General features: G+C 41.9%; 2 protein-coding genes across 2 annotated transcripts; one reads left to right on the top strand and one right to left on the bottom strand.

Moving 5' to 3' along the window:
• Positions 1-806: 806 nt before the first annotated feature.
• fkbp1ab (FKBP prolyl isomerase 1Ab) lies at positions 807-11,511 on the bottom strand. Its single transcript, XM_080445632.1, has 5 exons — positions 11,370-11,511; positions 11,191-11,238; positions 4,620-4,732; positions 3,336-3,503; positions 807-1,651 (listed from the first exon to the last, which is right to left on the bottom strand). Exons 1-4 carry the CDS (start codon positions 11,404-11,406, stop codon positions 3,375-3,377), a joined length of 327 nt encoding a protein of 108 aa, XP_080301758.1. The 5' UTR covers positions 11,407-11,511; the 3' UTR covers positions 807-1,651; positions 3,336-3,374.
• Positions 11,512-12,726: 1,215 nt separating this feature from the next.
• On the top strand, positions 12,727-14,962 carry LOC308096473 (E3 ubiquitin-protein ligase RNF216-like; the record flags this gene model as incomplete). Its single annotated transcript, XM_080443893.1, is given in 5 exon segments — positions 12,727-13,042; positions 13,045-13,104; positions 14,337-14,601; positions 14,603-14,849; positions 14,855-14,962. Coding segments are annotated over 5 exon segments (996 nt in total).
• Positions 14,963-16,713: the final 1,751 nt, after the last annotated feature.

Genomic DNA, 16,713 nt, shown 5'->3' with positions numbered 1-16,713 from the left:
AGAGAGCACTTTATTGCAACGGCACATTTTAATTATTTCATCATTGGTTTAGCCTGCAGTATATAACTCATCAGCACACTACTTGACAGTACAGAGGTGGGCCGTTTTCATGCCACTTGCTGCATACACAGTAAAGTCCTGTGTTAATATACCTATATAACTCAGTGTACAATTGTTATCAAATAATTTGGTTACAGTTGTACACTCTGAGCGTAACAGTAACACTGAGGACTTTACTGTATAGGCAATATGTAAAATCAGCAGCAATGGCCAATATGTGACAGCCAGTGTTTTATTTTCTTCATTTAAACACAATTTAAAACTATTTTATTTGTGATACAAAACCACTAGGATGCCAGACTGTGTGTCAGCATGTCTTCTACCACAACACAGGGTTCATGTAGGCAGTGTGGTACTGTACTAGTGACACTGAAAAAAAAGAAAACATTACAGATAACATCACACGGCCATACAGTAGCTTTGTCATTTCTCAGAGATAGAAAGTTGGCATCTGAAAAATAGATAATGGCAAGTTGTTACACAAAATAAAGTCAGGGGTAGGTCACAATTGTATTGATTCCTCAGCCCCCCTTTGTAAATTTCAGGCGTTCCATTGATTCGTTTTTCCTCTATCTAAGAAAAACATCACTTAACTCCAATTGATGTGCGTTACCACAGTTCCTATCTTTGCACTGATCAACCTGTTTATGGCTTTACATGGGGTTGAATGATTTGACTGGAGAAAAAGGCAAGAACAAAGCAAGTCAACTGCAAAGCTTTCAACATGTACACACTGGGGGGGTTCCATCAGGCCTATTTCATGCAGATGGGGCAAGGTACACACTCTTCAGAGTTAAATTAACACTATTGATTTTACTGTGTAGTAACCATGGGTCTGGTAATAACACTGAGGCACACAATAGATAGAGCAATCTATGGTTGTCTTCTATGCCAATTCCTCATGCCTAGATCATGTTCAATTAACAATTATAGGAAAAGGAAAAACACAACATCAGCACCATCTAAAAGGGTTCAATGAATCTATCCAACAAAGCTCCTGTTTCACACCATTAAGGCATCCCACAACTGGTCTTCTCACAATACGTATTCAACACTAAGCCCTACTTGTCTAATGTCCACTAATTCATCTTTTCCTGCTTTTCAGCTGGGAGAGGTTTAGATACAAACGTGTGCTTTTCATATTCTCTTGTACATTTATTTTAGTTTATTTCTCAGTTACTAGATCAAGCTGCAGCCCTCTAAAAATGACTATATCAGTACATATTGGCTCTTAAAAGAGATGAATGTCACTGCTAGTAGTTCATTGGTATTTTGTAGTATTCATCAAAACCATGCACAACCAACGTTTCACAAAAACAAAGCAAAATAGAAGTAAAGCACAATTTTAAAAAAAAGTTCAACATTCAGAACATGGAGGTTTGTGAGGTTATGGCCCATAATTGTTTTTAAGAGGAAGAAAAATGATGGAAAAATATATAAATAACTGAGTCACTGAGACAAAATAACACAGATATTCATAGTTTGATAAAATAGTGACCATAAAAGTAGTGGAACAATTGACTCAAGCCTCTTAAAGAATCAAGTGCAGACTCTCCTATCTTCTCTCCATGTCACCCAGGTAGGAAGTCACCTGTAAAGACAACACAATGGAGGATAACAATGTTAGGCACAATTGACCCAAATGTTAACTAAAACACAGTTGCTGAAATGGACCATGGTGCATGACTGCCAGAGAGTGCATATACAAACATCCGCTATTTCAACATCCTTCCCACACCACAATTTAAAAAGGATTATCACTGCACAGTAAAAGCCTCAGTGTTAATTTAACTGTGCAGGTGTACAAATGTAACCAAATGGACCTGGTCCACTTGGTTACATTAGACTCTCACAAAGTCACAATGGAATTTGGACCACAACAGAAACAAGCCTTTGGATTTTTTTGTGTCTCATCCATTTGCCGTCTTTTTAACTCATTGTACTGCTGTTTGTCAATACAATATTGAATCAATCAAAACATTTGTACACCATCACAGTTAAAAATTGAATAGGAACACTGAACATTTTGTTGTGTACTGTACTTGTCACTGTCTTTTTCACAACCGTGACCTTTTTCCATAAATGGCTTTCCTTTTTATGTTTCATTAAAATGTTATCTACTTACCGGAACAGAGTTGTCTAAATCTAACTGAAGTTGATCCCTCTTCAAGATACAATTCAATTGCAATTAAAAGCCTGCTCAACTTGTTGTATACAATAACAGTTTTTGTGGTTTTCACATGGCTGAATTAAAATGTCTCGCTGAGTGTTTTTCCTATACCTTTTTTACATGAATGGCAGTGATGGCAGTGAAAGGGGTTTATTTTACCAGGAGAGTTGCATTGAGGTTTGCGACCTCATTGACAATTGAGACCTGGCCAAGACGAGGCCAAATCAGTATAAAAACAAGAAAACAAACTACGGTGGTGGGCTCAGGAGGTTTGCTCCTTCTGGCTGCGTGTCACAGTGTCCTTGAACAAGACAAGACACCCTAACCCTCATGAGCAGGTTGGTGTCTTGCATGGTTTCCTCTGTGAACAGGTGAATGTGAAATACATTGGAAAGTGCTTTGAAGGGTCAAAAAGACACTATATAACATGCAGTCCATTTACCAGTACCATTGTGGTCAAGTCGAAGTTCATGTACGATATTTGGCATAGGTTGTGAATAGACAATGACATATACTGTTAGCAATGCAAGTATGGTCCTTGAAGATAGCTATCGGTAGTTTTATTGAGCTTTTTTTCCTCTAGCTTGAAAGGTTGTGATTTTGTGCCAAGTTACAGTAAATGGAGACAACAGACAAATTATTACATCGTCTGGTCACAATTATTTCAGATAATAGCAATTATATATTGTCATAATCGTTTACATTAAAAGGTTCTTACATTTAAAAAAAATATTGCGGAAATATGAGATCTACAAACTCACAACGCAAAAAATATCCATGAATTCAAGGCTTTCTGGGGTGTGTAATTGATAGAAAATAAGTATTTGTTTGGGTTGAAGTTATTTCTCATATCTGCCGTGTGCAATTTCTATTTACGACGCCTAAAAGCCAAAAAGAAATTTATTTTTTAGTATGTTCCAATGTTCAATGCCAAAGACACAATTAAATCGTTAATCGCAATTATTTGTACGACTATGACAATTAATCTGTCATGTAAAATGTTATGATCGTGACCGCCCTAACAAGGACATGCTTGAATCTCATCAATCGCTTTATGTAGCACAGACTATTGAACTTTCAAAAGTAATACAAATACCGTACTTACATAAAATAAAAAATAAAAAAATCAGGCAGTGAATTTGTTTCATTCCAAGCTCAGAAGCTCAACATCAAAGATGAGGGTAGCATTAGGTGGGATGATACCAGGGTGGCCCTTGTTCCCATAGGCAAAGTCAGGTGAACAGGTGAGTTTGGCCCTCTGGCCGACACTCATCTGAAGTACAAAAGAGAAGAGATACAGTAGGTATATGAATCAAGAGTCACAGAAGTTTAATTATGTACGGCAGTGGTTCTCAAACTTTTTCATGTCAAGGACCCCCAAAATGATATGTGTATTTGGCCCAACTCAAAAATATTTTGTGCCAGGGATTTTTCAAAAATAGCAGATCTAATAGCAGAAAAATAGCAGCTCATAGATCTACAAGCAGATCTATGAGCTTGTATATCTGCTATTTTTGAATAGCCAAAGTATAAAATATGGTTAAAGTGGTTAAAATTATTAACTAATTTTGCTGGGGAGTGGGGACCCCCGGGTACCCAGCCCAGGGACCCCCTGAGAACCAATGACGTACGTACGGTATGCCTATCATTCAGAAATCTGCCAATATCTTTTGCCTTGGGTTTTGCAGAAATGTAATTATGTAGGCCTATGTCTATCACTCAAAAATCATGAAAATATCTTTTGCCTTGGATGTAAGGGGTTTTATAGCTGCATTTGGTTTAATGTACACTTAATTAGGCTGACTGGGTATAGAGTAAACTTTGTGATTTTTTTATTGTAAGTCAAGCCACATCTGGTGGAAGAAATTTAGTTAAATGTATTTTATTTTTCTGTTTTCTTTATCTACTGTTGGAATTGAAGATCTACATCCATGCTTTATCTTGTTTGCAATGCCAGTAATAACTTCAATGTTAAACAAGATAATGTAATCATACCAAAGGATGAATGCATCCAGCCAATTAACTAATTGCATTATGAAGTGTAAATTAATTTCCTTGCCTGCATTCCAAGTTGTAGTTCAGTCATTGATTGTTGTGTTGTAAAGATTGTCTGAGCATGTTTTATAATTTTTTTAATACATAGTAAATTGGGTATCATGGAGGTAATCTCACACAATGTTGTGTCAAGTAAAGGATCCTCTGAGGGATTGCATGAGGGAAACATTAACATTTGGTTTCAGTCTCAGACATATGGAAATATTAAAAACTGATGCACACTGCCCTTGGAAAACACCATAAATATCACATCACAACAATGCACAAAACTAACGTTTCAATATGAAGTTGAGGTAGCCTAAATTAATTAACACAGACACAGGCATACACCCACCTGCACAACACCCTCTTCCCAGCCTCGGATCACCTCTTGCTTGCCGATCTTGAACCTGAAAGGCTTGTCCCTCTCACGGGAGGAGTCAAACTTACGCCCATCTGTCAGGGAACCTGAGAAAGTAGACAGTGGGAAGGTGAGAACCAAAAATGTAGACTAGGCTGGTGCATGTCTACTCTAGCCCTGTGTGTGTGTGTGTGTGTGTGTGTGTGTGTGTGTGTGTGTGTGTGTGTGTGTGTGTGTGTGTGTGTGTGTGTGTGTGTGTGTGTGTGTGTGTGTGTGTGTGTGTGTGTGTGTGTGTGTGTGTGTGTGTGTGTGTGTAAAGGCAACTCCGCACCAAACAGACTCGTCCAGACTATTGCAGACTACTCCAGACTAGGGTTTAACACCGGGAATCCCGGGATGCGGGAATCCCGGGATTCCCGAGGTTATTTACCGTCCCGGGAATTGACTTCGGTTCCCGGGATCCCGTTTTTTTTTTTTTTTTTAGAAATGAATACTAATTAGTAGAAAGGCCTATCTACAGCAAGGAGGAATTACTATTATAATTAGCCAAGTTACTTGCCGCGTTGCCGACCAGGGCAGGGTCCCATCGTCCCGTTGTGAACCAATATGGGACGCACTGAATGTAACAGTAATGAACAAAATAAATCACAAGTGGCCGTGATGCCCCCCTGCCTGCCCTGCGCACGCTGATTTCACCGTTTAAAACAGTAGACACCAGTTGACTAGTTGAGATTCAACATCAAGTGAAACGCTGCATAAGCAGTGGGTAGGTTTGATTTCGAGCCTATATTCCAGCTTAAAATGCGCGCAAGCCAAGCAATGCTTTTGATAGAGAGAGAGGAGAGACTGGAGAGAGAGAGAGAGAGAGAGAGAGAGAGAGCAAGAGAGAGCGCGTGCGAGAGAGAGAGAGAGAGAGAGAGAGAGAGAGAGAGAGAGAGAGAATTAGACCGATGTGGTCCGATTTTTTTATCATCATTAATGTAGCCTACCCTACCTACACTTGCATTTTAGAACGTTCAAACTACCATTTTACTAGAACTACCCAGTAGAACAAGTGAACTGCACAACAGCTGTCTGTCTCATTGATTGTCAGTGGCAGCGCATGCATGTGCACATCAAAATCACACTACCAAACCCGACATTTGATCAACAACAAAATATAGATTAATACATTTGACAACATACAGTCAACATCCCAAAATGGAGTCTTAATATCCAGCAAGTAGCCTAAAATAAATTAATAACTGCAAACAATATCAAATCAATATCCTACAAAAGTAGAGATAAGCTGTGACCTCACCGGCGCTCTGATGGACAATAAATAAATAATCCTTTTGCAAATTCTCTTGTCAATAATGATACAAATGGAACGTTTATTTCAGCAGCTAGAGTTTGACATTGTTTGAGTGCGTGTTGGGTGCACAGCGCAGCTCCTCGTTTAAGTTAATTGTCTTCACCCGCTGCTGCGTAACAGGGCAGATCTCCGCCAGGGCACTATATTATATTTATATATTATATTTATATGATTTAAAAAATCTACTTAAGTCATTATTAGTGCAAGTTCATAGGTGGACACAATAGGGACATTTGGGCACCTCAATATAAAATTGGCTATTTAAATATCTACATATAAAAGCATTTTAGTGGGTACTTTTTTTTTTTTTTACCCTTTAACGGGAATTCCCGGGAAGCCCGGGAAAAGGTCTGAAAATTCCCGGGAATTAAATTTAGATATTTCCCGGAAAATGTTAAACCCTACTCCAGACTGCAACAGACTGGTATTCGGTTGGCAAAAGTTACCATTTAAGTCTGTCAGCCGACTGGCCATTCATGTGCTAATTTGACTTTTAGCGTGCCAGCGTTGCCAGGTCTGCTTATTATAAGCGACTTTGGGCTTGTGTCCCTGCAAAGCCACTTAGGGATGTTCCCAGCGTTTTTTCTTCACTGACGTGCAGTGGTGTAAAGTAACTAGTACATTTACTCAAGTACTGTACTTAAGTATAATTTTGAGGTACTTTTACTTTACTGGAGTATTTCCAATTGTCTATACTTGTACTCCACAACAATTATTTGAAATGTTTAGTTACTAGTTACTTTGCAGATATAAATCATTATGAAACATACATTAACCTCTTTTGCCCTATTTTATACCTATAAGCTATTTGAAAATAGCAGATCTACAAGCTCACAACGTGTTGCGATGCACGCGTTCTGAGCTTGTAGATCTGCTATTTTCAAACATTTTTGTACTTTTACTTTTGGTACTTTAAGTACATTTTTATACCAATACTTTAGTACTTTTACTCAAGTAAATGTTGAATTCTGGACTTTTACTTGTAACAGACTCAGAGTACATCTATTGCATTCAAGCCTGGAATTTCGTCATTTTAGGGGCAAGGCCACTTGGCCTTTGGTGTTGTAATTTTTTGGAAAGGCCCTGCCCGGTCTTCCTGCCAGGGCAGGAAGGCCATCCAAAAAAATAATAATGATTTTTAAGTCCAAAAATGATTTTTAAGTCCACGGAAATAATGCATTTAACTTGAAGGTTAAGGATCATTGTATTTTAATATATTATAAGAATAGTATAACTATCTGTGAAATATAACCCGTTTATTTCACAAAATAATGTGTTGGCAAATGACCAATATTTAGTTATATAGGTCTCAATATGTCACATTCAGCCCTGGACTTCACTGACTGAAGTAGGGGTCACATTAATCACATTAGATTCACATAATGTATTTTACCTTTTTACCATTTAAATGAAATGTTAATGAACTTGCACTAATAATGACTTTAGTTGATTTTTCACTCTTTAAAATATAGTATTTCTTAATTATTAATAATTACAGCTTCTTTTTTTTTTCACGATTTTTTATTGTTTTTAAATAATAATAAAAAAGGAACATACAAGATTTCCACCCGACAGCCATAATATATAGCCAATATATGGTTCTGTATCAGTATATGAGTCCGTTTTTGCAGATTTCATTCTAATTGGCTACTATGCCTGCATATGAATTTCATGAGCCTGGGTAGGTCACCCTGGCTTGGCGGAGATATGCCCTGTAGCGCACACTCCGCCAGTGATGTAAAGTAACTAAGTACATTTACTCAAGTACTGTACTTAAGTACACTTTTGAGGATTTTTTACTTTACTGGAGTATTTCTAATTTTCAGTACTTTTACTTCTACTCCATACATCTCTGAGGAAAATATTCTACTTTTACACCACTACAATTATTTGAAAACTTTAGTTATTAGTTACTTTGCAGATATAAATTATTACATTATAAAACATACAGTAACCACTTTAGCTCTATTTTATACCTAGGCTATTTGAAAATAGCCGATCTACAAGCTCACAACACGTCGCGAAGCGACGCGTTGTGAGCTTGTAGATCTGTACTTTTACTGTACTTTTTTTTTCTGTACTTTTACTTTTGGTACTTTAAGTACATTTTGATACCAATACTTTTGTACTTTTACTCAAGTACTTCTACATTGCAGTATTGATACTTTTACTTAAGTAAAACATTTGAGTACTTTTTCCACCACTGCGCTCCACACAGCAGCAGCAGGTGAAAGCAATTCACTTAAACGAGGGTTGTGTTGCACACCAAAACTGCGCGAAAGTAGGTCAAATCAATCAATCTCTCTCTCTCTGGGAGCAACAACGAGAAACAGTGAATGTAGGTTTTCATAGACATGGTCGCTTGTTTCTCTCACATAATCTGGCAACACCGACAGCCCTTTGTTGTCACTGCCACTGCTCTGCCAGTCGGCTAAAAAGCTGAACATGTTCGGTCGGCTCTGGGTCGGCCGAAAAGGTCCCGACGGACCCCCCGACGGACCCCTAACCGACTGGCCGACGCTTCCCGAAGCCAAATCGGCCCAAAGTCGGGCCGATTTGGATTGGTCTGGAGCCAGCTTTAGATAATACAACAGAGAATGCAACACCTGAATGAATCCCAAATTCATGTTGTATTGTTCAAGTTATGCACAAACACTAACTCAAACGAACAGACAATAGTATGGTGGCTTTCTGTAATAACCCTGTTTGTTCTTATGGAAAGTTAGCCTACACTAAGCAGAAAGAAACAGATCAACATTTTAGAAAGATTAGCCCCACTGAAAACAAATATATCTGCAGCCATCTTTCCTGCTGTGTGTATAGTGAGAGGGCAAATGAATGGATTCCAAGGATCTCAGAAATAGCCGCTGCAGCTGTCTCTGGGACGGATGGCACGACACACTGACACACACAGAAACAGGGCCATTTCAGGCCCGAAATAAGCATCAGTCCAAAGGATGTCTCCACATTAAAACTATTTACACCAGAGTGTGTGTGTGTGTGTGTGTGTGTGTGTGTGTGTGTGTGTGTGTGTGTGTGTGTGTGTGTGTGTGTGTGTGTGTGTGTGCGCGTGTGTGTACTGATCTTGTGCATAACATGTGTGGTGTGATTGTAATATGCATGTATGAAGAGAGGGTTTGTTTGTCTGTTGGTGTGTGTGTGTGCGCGTGTGCGTGTGTGTGTGTGTGTGTCATTTATGAGCAGACTGGGTGGGAGGTACTTCACTGGCCTGTGCAGTTGTGCACATCAGCGGGTGATTGGGAACTGGCAAGATATAGATTATAGTCCAAGCTGTGGCATCGGAGGCCCTGTTCAATGACCCTGTTCTGTCCCTCTCTGGATGTCAAGATAGTAGCACAATGAAATTATCCAGAAGAAGAGCTGAAGGGTTCCATCAAAGTCCATTGCAGGCTGAGCAGCAATCTGTTCACAACTGTGCAGACATTTTCAGACTGCACAGATTTGCTGTCAACAGGACATTGCGATCCCTGTACATTTACAAAAGAAAGGCTCTTTATAATGTCTTACAGTATCTGGTTTCAAGTGTGTTCTCCAAGCGGCCTGGCTTTGTCTATTGTATATTTATAATTGTTTTATGCACATCAGCCAATGCAGGCTAGTAAGCTCCAATGGGGGGGGGCTCAGACAAGTTTGAGGGGAGGAAGGGCATGCTCCTTTTTATGTGTGTGGTGGTGTATTGTCGGTTTGTCATGTAGGTTATTATTAGGCTAGTCGAATGGATGTGAGTTTCTCATGTCCTGTTTTTTGTGTCGTTTGGATTGTTATTGATACTATAATGTACAATAAAAAGAAGGCTCTTTATAATGTAATATCCTGTTTAATGTGTGTTTTCTAAGCTGTGTTGTAGACTGTCAGGATGGGAGTCCAAAGAGGAAATCCTGTAGTCTCTTTGACAAAAACACTGATGCCTGATCTTCGCATGACTGAAAACACTATACCGTGCCAGGACATGAATCCGGGTATTATTTTCAGTTACATAATCTTAAACCAAAGGGGCTTGGGTTGCAGACTGTGTTAGGAGACTGACAGATACATTTGTAAATTTTGAAACATGGAAGCTTGATCACATTTTTTTTTCTATAAAAAAAAAACATAACTGCTTATGAAAATCCAACTAAAAAACGGTCACCCAGACGGCGATAATCCGCTCTACTAAACGCCACCAATCCCCTGAACTTCAACAAAGAGCAGAGCAGTGGAAATCAGAGGTTTTAAATCCCTGGCTGTCTAGTCTTGTCTGTCTGTCTGACTGTCTGTTTGTCTGTCTGTCTGTCTGTCTGGGCCTCAGAATGAACCCTGCGGCGGGACCCGTCTGCGCTTTTTCCAGACAAGACAAATTAAATCTCATCCTGTTTGCCCAGAAATACTATTAGGCTATATCCAACTGAACACACTGTCTCGCCAAACTGTGTAGTGCAGATTGGGCAACTATGAGTCTTTGGGTACACGATACACCGACTAGAATGATTATGAAACGTGATAGTTGAATCCTTCCTATTGCATCTATTAAGGAATTCCACCGAGTGAAAAAAAAGTGGGTGAAAGAATGTAATTGTATGTAGACGACACCGTGACAGATGCACCCATGTTTTGAATGAAACGGGTCTGCAGCAGCGATCACTTGACTTGTCTGTCTGGCCTCGATCCGTGGTGAATCAACGAGAGAAAATAAACCCACAGTTTTAGCCCAGTGTTGCCATGTCCGCTTATTATAAGCAACTTTGGGCTTGTTTCTTCTGGTAAGTTGCTTGTAAATATTGGTGGTTGCGTTTTTGGGGGGGGGGCTTGTTTCCTAATGTTGTTTAAACCAGTGGTTCTCAAACATTTTCAAGTCAAGGACCTCCAAATTAATATGTATTCGTCTACTCTGCAGACGGTAGACCCCCCATCTGAAAATATTGTTATGCCAGGGACCCCCCCATACAAGATTTGTGCTGTTAAAATGTGAAGAAATAAAACTTTAAAAAAATATATTTTTTTTCCCCAAAAAATCTCCACGATTTTTTTTGAAAATAGCCAATGTATTATGTTTAAAGAGCGAAGGCAGGCTCGCTTCTTTTGGCCTGGTTTTCATAGACCTGGTTGCTTGTTTCTCTCACAACATCTGGCAACACTGCTCTAGCCAAGCATGCAGTGCGGAACATGCTACACAAATACAACGGTTTTAACAAGTTTCACATTACAACTCACCGACATAATGCACCACGCACGTCTGTCCTTTTTTGGGGAAAGTCCTTCCTGTGGGAGAAAAAGGCGCTTGATATAACGGGCATGCGACGCAAGGCTGCGGCTAGAATATAATAAATAACACCGCGCATAAATTCACGACAAATATTTAACAAAAGCACATTTTGAAAGCACTTAATTACCGTCGCCCGGGGTTATTGTCTCGATTTCGACTCCCATTTTGTTCCGATACTGAGCTCCTATCCCTCCACCCAGGCAATGCTCTCTCTCTCTCTCTCTCTCTCTCTCTCTCTCCTGCAGTCTGTCTGCTCTTCTCAGCTGTCTCCTAGTGGCAGTGCAGGCAGGCAGGCAGCGTACACCATGTGACATGTGTGTGTGTGTGTGTGTGTGTGTGTGTGTGTGTGTGTGTGTGTGTGTGTGTGTGTGTGTTTGCGTGAGTGCGTATGGTGCGTGCGTGCGTGCGTGGGCTACTTATTACTACTAGTACTATTATTTATTACTATACTTGTGAGGGTCGGTGAAGAAAGAAATAAGTTCCTATCACACAAAAATATGGCACCCCCCGTAACTCTGAGGACCCCCTAGGGGTCCCGGGCCCCCTGTTGAAGTCCCATGGTTTAGAGGTTAGGGTAGAGTTTCCCGCTGCCTGATTTATACTTAGGGGCACTCTGGTGCCAAACACTGAAAATAGCCAATCTACAAGTTAAAAATTGAATTTATAGAAATGACTTCCTAAAATGTTGATCTCCTCACAAGTAGGAATACAAACATGTGTGAGTGTGTGCGCCCATCCACACCAAGCCATGGACCAGTAGTGAATTGTCACAAAGGCCACAGGGCACGAGGAGCTTCTGTGTCTCGCTGTCCCCCTCAGGTGCATGCCATCATCTGTACAGCAGGCTATCGAGAACAGCAAGGCTGGCCCACTGAGAATAGTATGCCTTGCTCTCTTTATCCAGCACTGGTCGGCCTACCCAGCTCTGGACCCTGTCCAGGTCCGCATCCCTGTCCTGCTCTTGGTGCATGCTGTGTGGGTCTGTGGGCTCAAATGCTACACGGCTGTCTCTGCTAGTGACCTCTGCGCCTGTCGTCGCCCTGGAAAATGGCGTTTAGTGGTTTTCCACAAACAGCCCCTGGCCTGTTTGTGATCCCTCCTCCAGCCCCAGCAGAGGATGCCAGGCCTGGTCCCTCTGTGCCACGAGAGGGAAACAGACCAGAGAGGCCTGAGTATCAACCTCATATTCGTCGTCGGCTTCCGAAGTCCCATAGGACCATTGGATCAGCGCTTCTGGTTTCCCACTGCAGAGCTGGAGCAGCGCCTCTTGTGGATGTAGAGCCCAATACGGGAGTGGCAGTCCTTCTGACACTGCTCACATATGAAGGAGGTAGCAGGTCTTTCAGACAGGTTTGTAGTGCTTCTGTGGGCCCTCTTCTCATCCCACTGAAGCATCAGGTGTTCTTCAAACGTCTGCAGCCCCTTCTGGGTTTCAGGCCTCCAGATGTCTGTTTTTTGCTGAGGCCTCCCATGTGGTTGTGTCTATGTTTGTGGCTTTGATAACTGAGGTGTTGGATTTATTCCCTGATGCCCAGGAAGCCTATGTAGCAGAACTTGTCCAACAAAACAATGACCTGAATGTTATATGTAATGCACTGTTGGAGAACCCTGCGTATCCCAGGAGAGCGGCAGCAGCTATAGCAGTTCCCACCAGCATCCTGCTAGAGTCTGGAGAAACACAGACACCGGTGACTGAGGACCTGTTTGACTACAACAAGCTGGGGACAGTGGGACCAGAGGCCATGATGCAGGCTGTGGACCTGCTGATGGCAGACTTCAGGATGCTCAGCTGTCAGGACATCAATGGGCTCTCAATGCCCTCAAGGGACACTATGCAATCACACTCAAGGCCTTATGCAGCTTTTGACACCGTTGATCACACCATCCTCCTCAACCGCCTCCACTCCACCATCGGACTCTGTGACACCTCCCTGGACTGGTTCCGGTCCTTCCTGACCGGAAGGACTGAGTGTGTCTCCATGGGAGGTGCTCATTCCCCCACCCAACCCGTCACCTGTGGTGTCCCCCAAGGATCCGTGCTTGGCCCCACCCTATTCACCCTGTATATGCTCCCCCTTGGCCGTGTCATCAGCAGGCATGGAATTTCTTTCCATTGCTATGCTGATGACACACAGCTCTACATAAAAATGGACCCCCCCTGTCCCCCCCGCTCTGCAGTCCCACTGTCATCCCCGTCACCATCACCTTCATCCACAATCACCATCTGCCTGGAGGAGATAAAGGCGTGGATGAAACACAACTTCCTACAACTCAACAGCTCCAAAACCGAGGCCATTCTCATCGGCACCCCACACCAAGTTCAATCATCCCCCATAACAAGCATCACCTTCTCCGGCCAGGACCTTCCTCTCTCATCAGTTGTCACCAACCTGGGCGTCAAAATGGACACCCGCCTCAACTATGAGACCCACATCAAACACCTCTGCAAAACATCCTTCTTCCACCTTAGTAATATAGCTAAACTACGCCCCACCCTCACTCTTCCTGACGCCGAAAAGTTGGTCCACGCCTTTGTCTCCTCCAGGTTGGACTACTGTAATGCACTTCTCGTCGGGATCCCTAGCAAGAGCCTTCAAAAGCTCCAATACATACAGAACAGCGCTGCTAGGATCCTGACGAGAGTGCGCAAATACGAGCACATCACCCCCATTCTTAAATCACTACACTGGCTTCCCATCTCCTCCCGGACAGAATTCAAAATCACCCTGTTAACCCACCAGTGCATCTAAGGAAATGCCCCCCCCTACCTCAAGGAACTGATCGAACCACAGACCGCCACCCGCAGCTCCACAATCCGTGACCACTTTTAAGAGAGCACTAAAAACCTACCATTTTAACAAAGCATTTGGTTAGCTTTTTAAGCCGGTTTTAATAACCCTGTCTCTCCTTTTTAAACTTGTTTTAAACATGTTTTAATCCTGTTTTAGACTTTTTTGATTATTTTTTTATTTTTATTCTCTTGCAAATGGTTTTCTTTATCTGTTTCATTATGTACTGTAGCACTTTGAGGTTTGTTTCAAATGTAAAGTGCAATACAAATAAAATGTATTATTATTATTATTATTATGTGAAGCTCTGAAGAAATGGCAGGAATCAGGCGACCCCTCAGGAAAGAGGCGACGGAGTAGAGCTTCCTCTGAACGCTGCTTCGTAGATTTCCAGTTTGAGCATGGTTCAGTGAAATATGAGAAGAAAATGGTCTTCCTTGAAAACGACCGGCGTTATTTCAGGACTTATGCAACGCTGGAAGCCTCCGTTCAGAAGGAGCTCTCCTTCTATCAGCAGAAGGCCAAGGAATGGGCAGAGCACGAGGACTTCCTGCTGGCACTACAGGTCAATGGATGAATATAAAAACGACGGACAGCTGATCGAGTGCGGCTGCTGCTATGGCGAGTTTGCATTTGAGAAGATGACCCAGTGTTCTGACGGTCATCTCTTCTGCAAAAAGTGCCTAGTCAAATACACTCAGGAGGCAGTCTTTGGCTCTGGACAGTCTGAGCTGAGCTGCATGGAGGGTGGGTGTACCTGCTCCTACCCGGTGTGTGAGCTGGAGAAAGTTCTGCCAGAGAACATCCTCTTGAAATATTACGAGAGGAGGCTGTTGCTGCCACCTGTGGTGACGAACTAGTACGGTGTCCATTCTGCAACTTTCCAGCCTTGTTGGACAAAGCCATGTCCTTGTCACAAACTGACAACTGAGAAACTATGGCCTGGCTCCAAGGCCACAACAAAAAAGGGGAAACGACACAGAGGTTTGCCAAAAATAAGTTTATAAATTTATAATTTATAAATTATAAATTAATAAATGATCAAAAGGTAAAGCAACTGGATTCAACTGAACATAATTAACTTATTTCAACTGAGCATAATCAAAGCAGCATGAGCATACAGTGCTCTTCGGTGTGACCGCTCCAGCGGCCTCAGGAGGACTGAAGAGAAAGAATATCATTAGAGCAGGTATTTTATAGTGTCTGAGGAGACAATGGCCAGGTGTCTCCCCTTCCAATCATCTCCAACTCCACCCTCCAAGTCAGCACTGCAATGGAAATGTACTGACACACACCCACACATACTCCTATAGCAAAGGCCCAGGGGGCCGTCACAAGGCACTCAAACTCATCACAGGGTCACCATGACAGTCTGTCAGCGTTTCCATGTAGTCGGCCTATTCGATGGTGCAACTAAAAATCATACCCTTTGAGGGTCCAGGCCAGTTGGCCCTCTGGTTCGTTAAAATGGAGGAGACAGGTCAGGAAGGCATTGTTGGTCTAGAGAACAGTTTCCCATACAGGGAAGGGTGTTTAAGAGCCAGAACCACAGCACCCGTTGAGTTACACTTTCTGCTCAGCCCAGTTGAGGGAGCAGCTGCAGTTGTAGGGGACCACTCTCGCTGTTCTCCCTTTCTTGAGACAGCACTGTGCACAGGCCTTGAAAATGGCTTGAAAATGCATCATTCCTTGTCCGATGAAGAATATGGTCTTGGGACGGGCCTCAGTGGCTAGCTCAACGTGCCAGTAACTGCAGAGGTCCAACAAGCTGAACCAACTGGAGCCTGCGATCCACACCATCTTCAGTTATTGCTCTCTATAAGATAGCCAGCCTGGGATCCAAGGTGACAGACAGACAGACAGACAGACAGACAGACAGACAGACAGACAGACAGACAGACAGACAGACAGACAGACAGACAGACAGACAGACAGACAGACAGACAGACAGACAGACAGACAGACAGACAGACAGACAGACAGACAGACAGATATTGAGAGACACCTTACTGCATCAGGCAGTGTATTATTATTACTGGGGCATGCCCCCTGGTGGAGATTTGTACACCTTTCTAGTTGTGCGTGTGCATAATTTAATAAAAGTTGTGCGTGTGCGTGTGCGTGTGCGTGTGCGTGTGCGTGTGCATAATTTAATAACACATTTCCCTGTTCCAAATAGTCTTATTTATTTTCTTAACGGTTATTTAAACAATATTTAAAGCCAATTAAATAAAGTTTGTTATTCAGAACCTTTTAATATTTGCAATTGTTGATATTGCAAACTCTTAAATGCATGTATTCCTCCAAATGAAGTAATTCAGCATAATTTGAGTAGCAAAGAAATAATACAAAATAGTGATTCATTTGCATGAACATTTTAGATCTGTAGTTTTCAGATATTCTCTTCAGATATGTCGTTCACAATATTTGAACCATTTAGCTGATTCCATGACAAATTGAGTTGAAACTTAATAGCCTTCTCAGCGTACTTTTTAACTAAACCACGTTTAAAGTAGACATTTTAGTAGATTAGTAGGCTATATTTGGTTTTACAGTAGATTTATATTCCACTTGTTACTTTAGTAACTGAGGAGGTTCTGCCAAGAGAGGGCACTGATGGGCACCTTGAGACACATACTCGTCCATAAAGTGACAAGCCAGTGAAAGCTGATTGTATGACAT

This window comes from Gymnoscopelus braueri (genome assembly GCF_963280865.1).
Source record: "Gymnoscopelus braueri genome assembly, chromosome: 12".
Classification (NCBI taxonomy): Eukaryota; Metazoa; Chordata; class Actinopteri; order Myctophiformes; family Myctophidae; genus Gymnoscopelus; species Gymnoscopelus braueri.
Note: the sequence above shows the minus strand (reverse complement) of the source record. Positions and strands in the feature narration are given on the sequence as shown.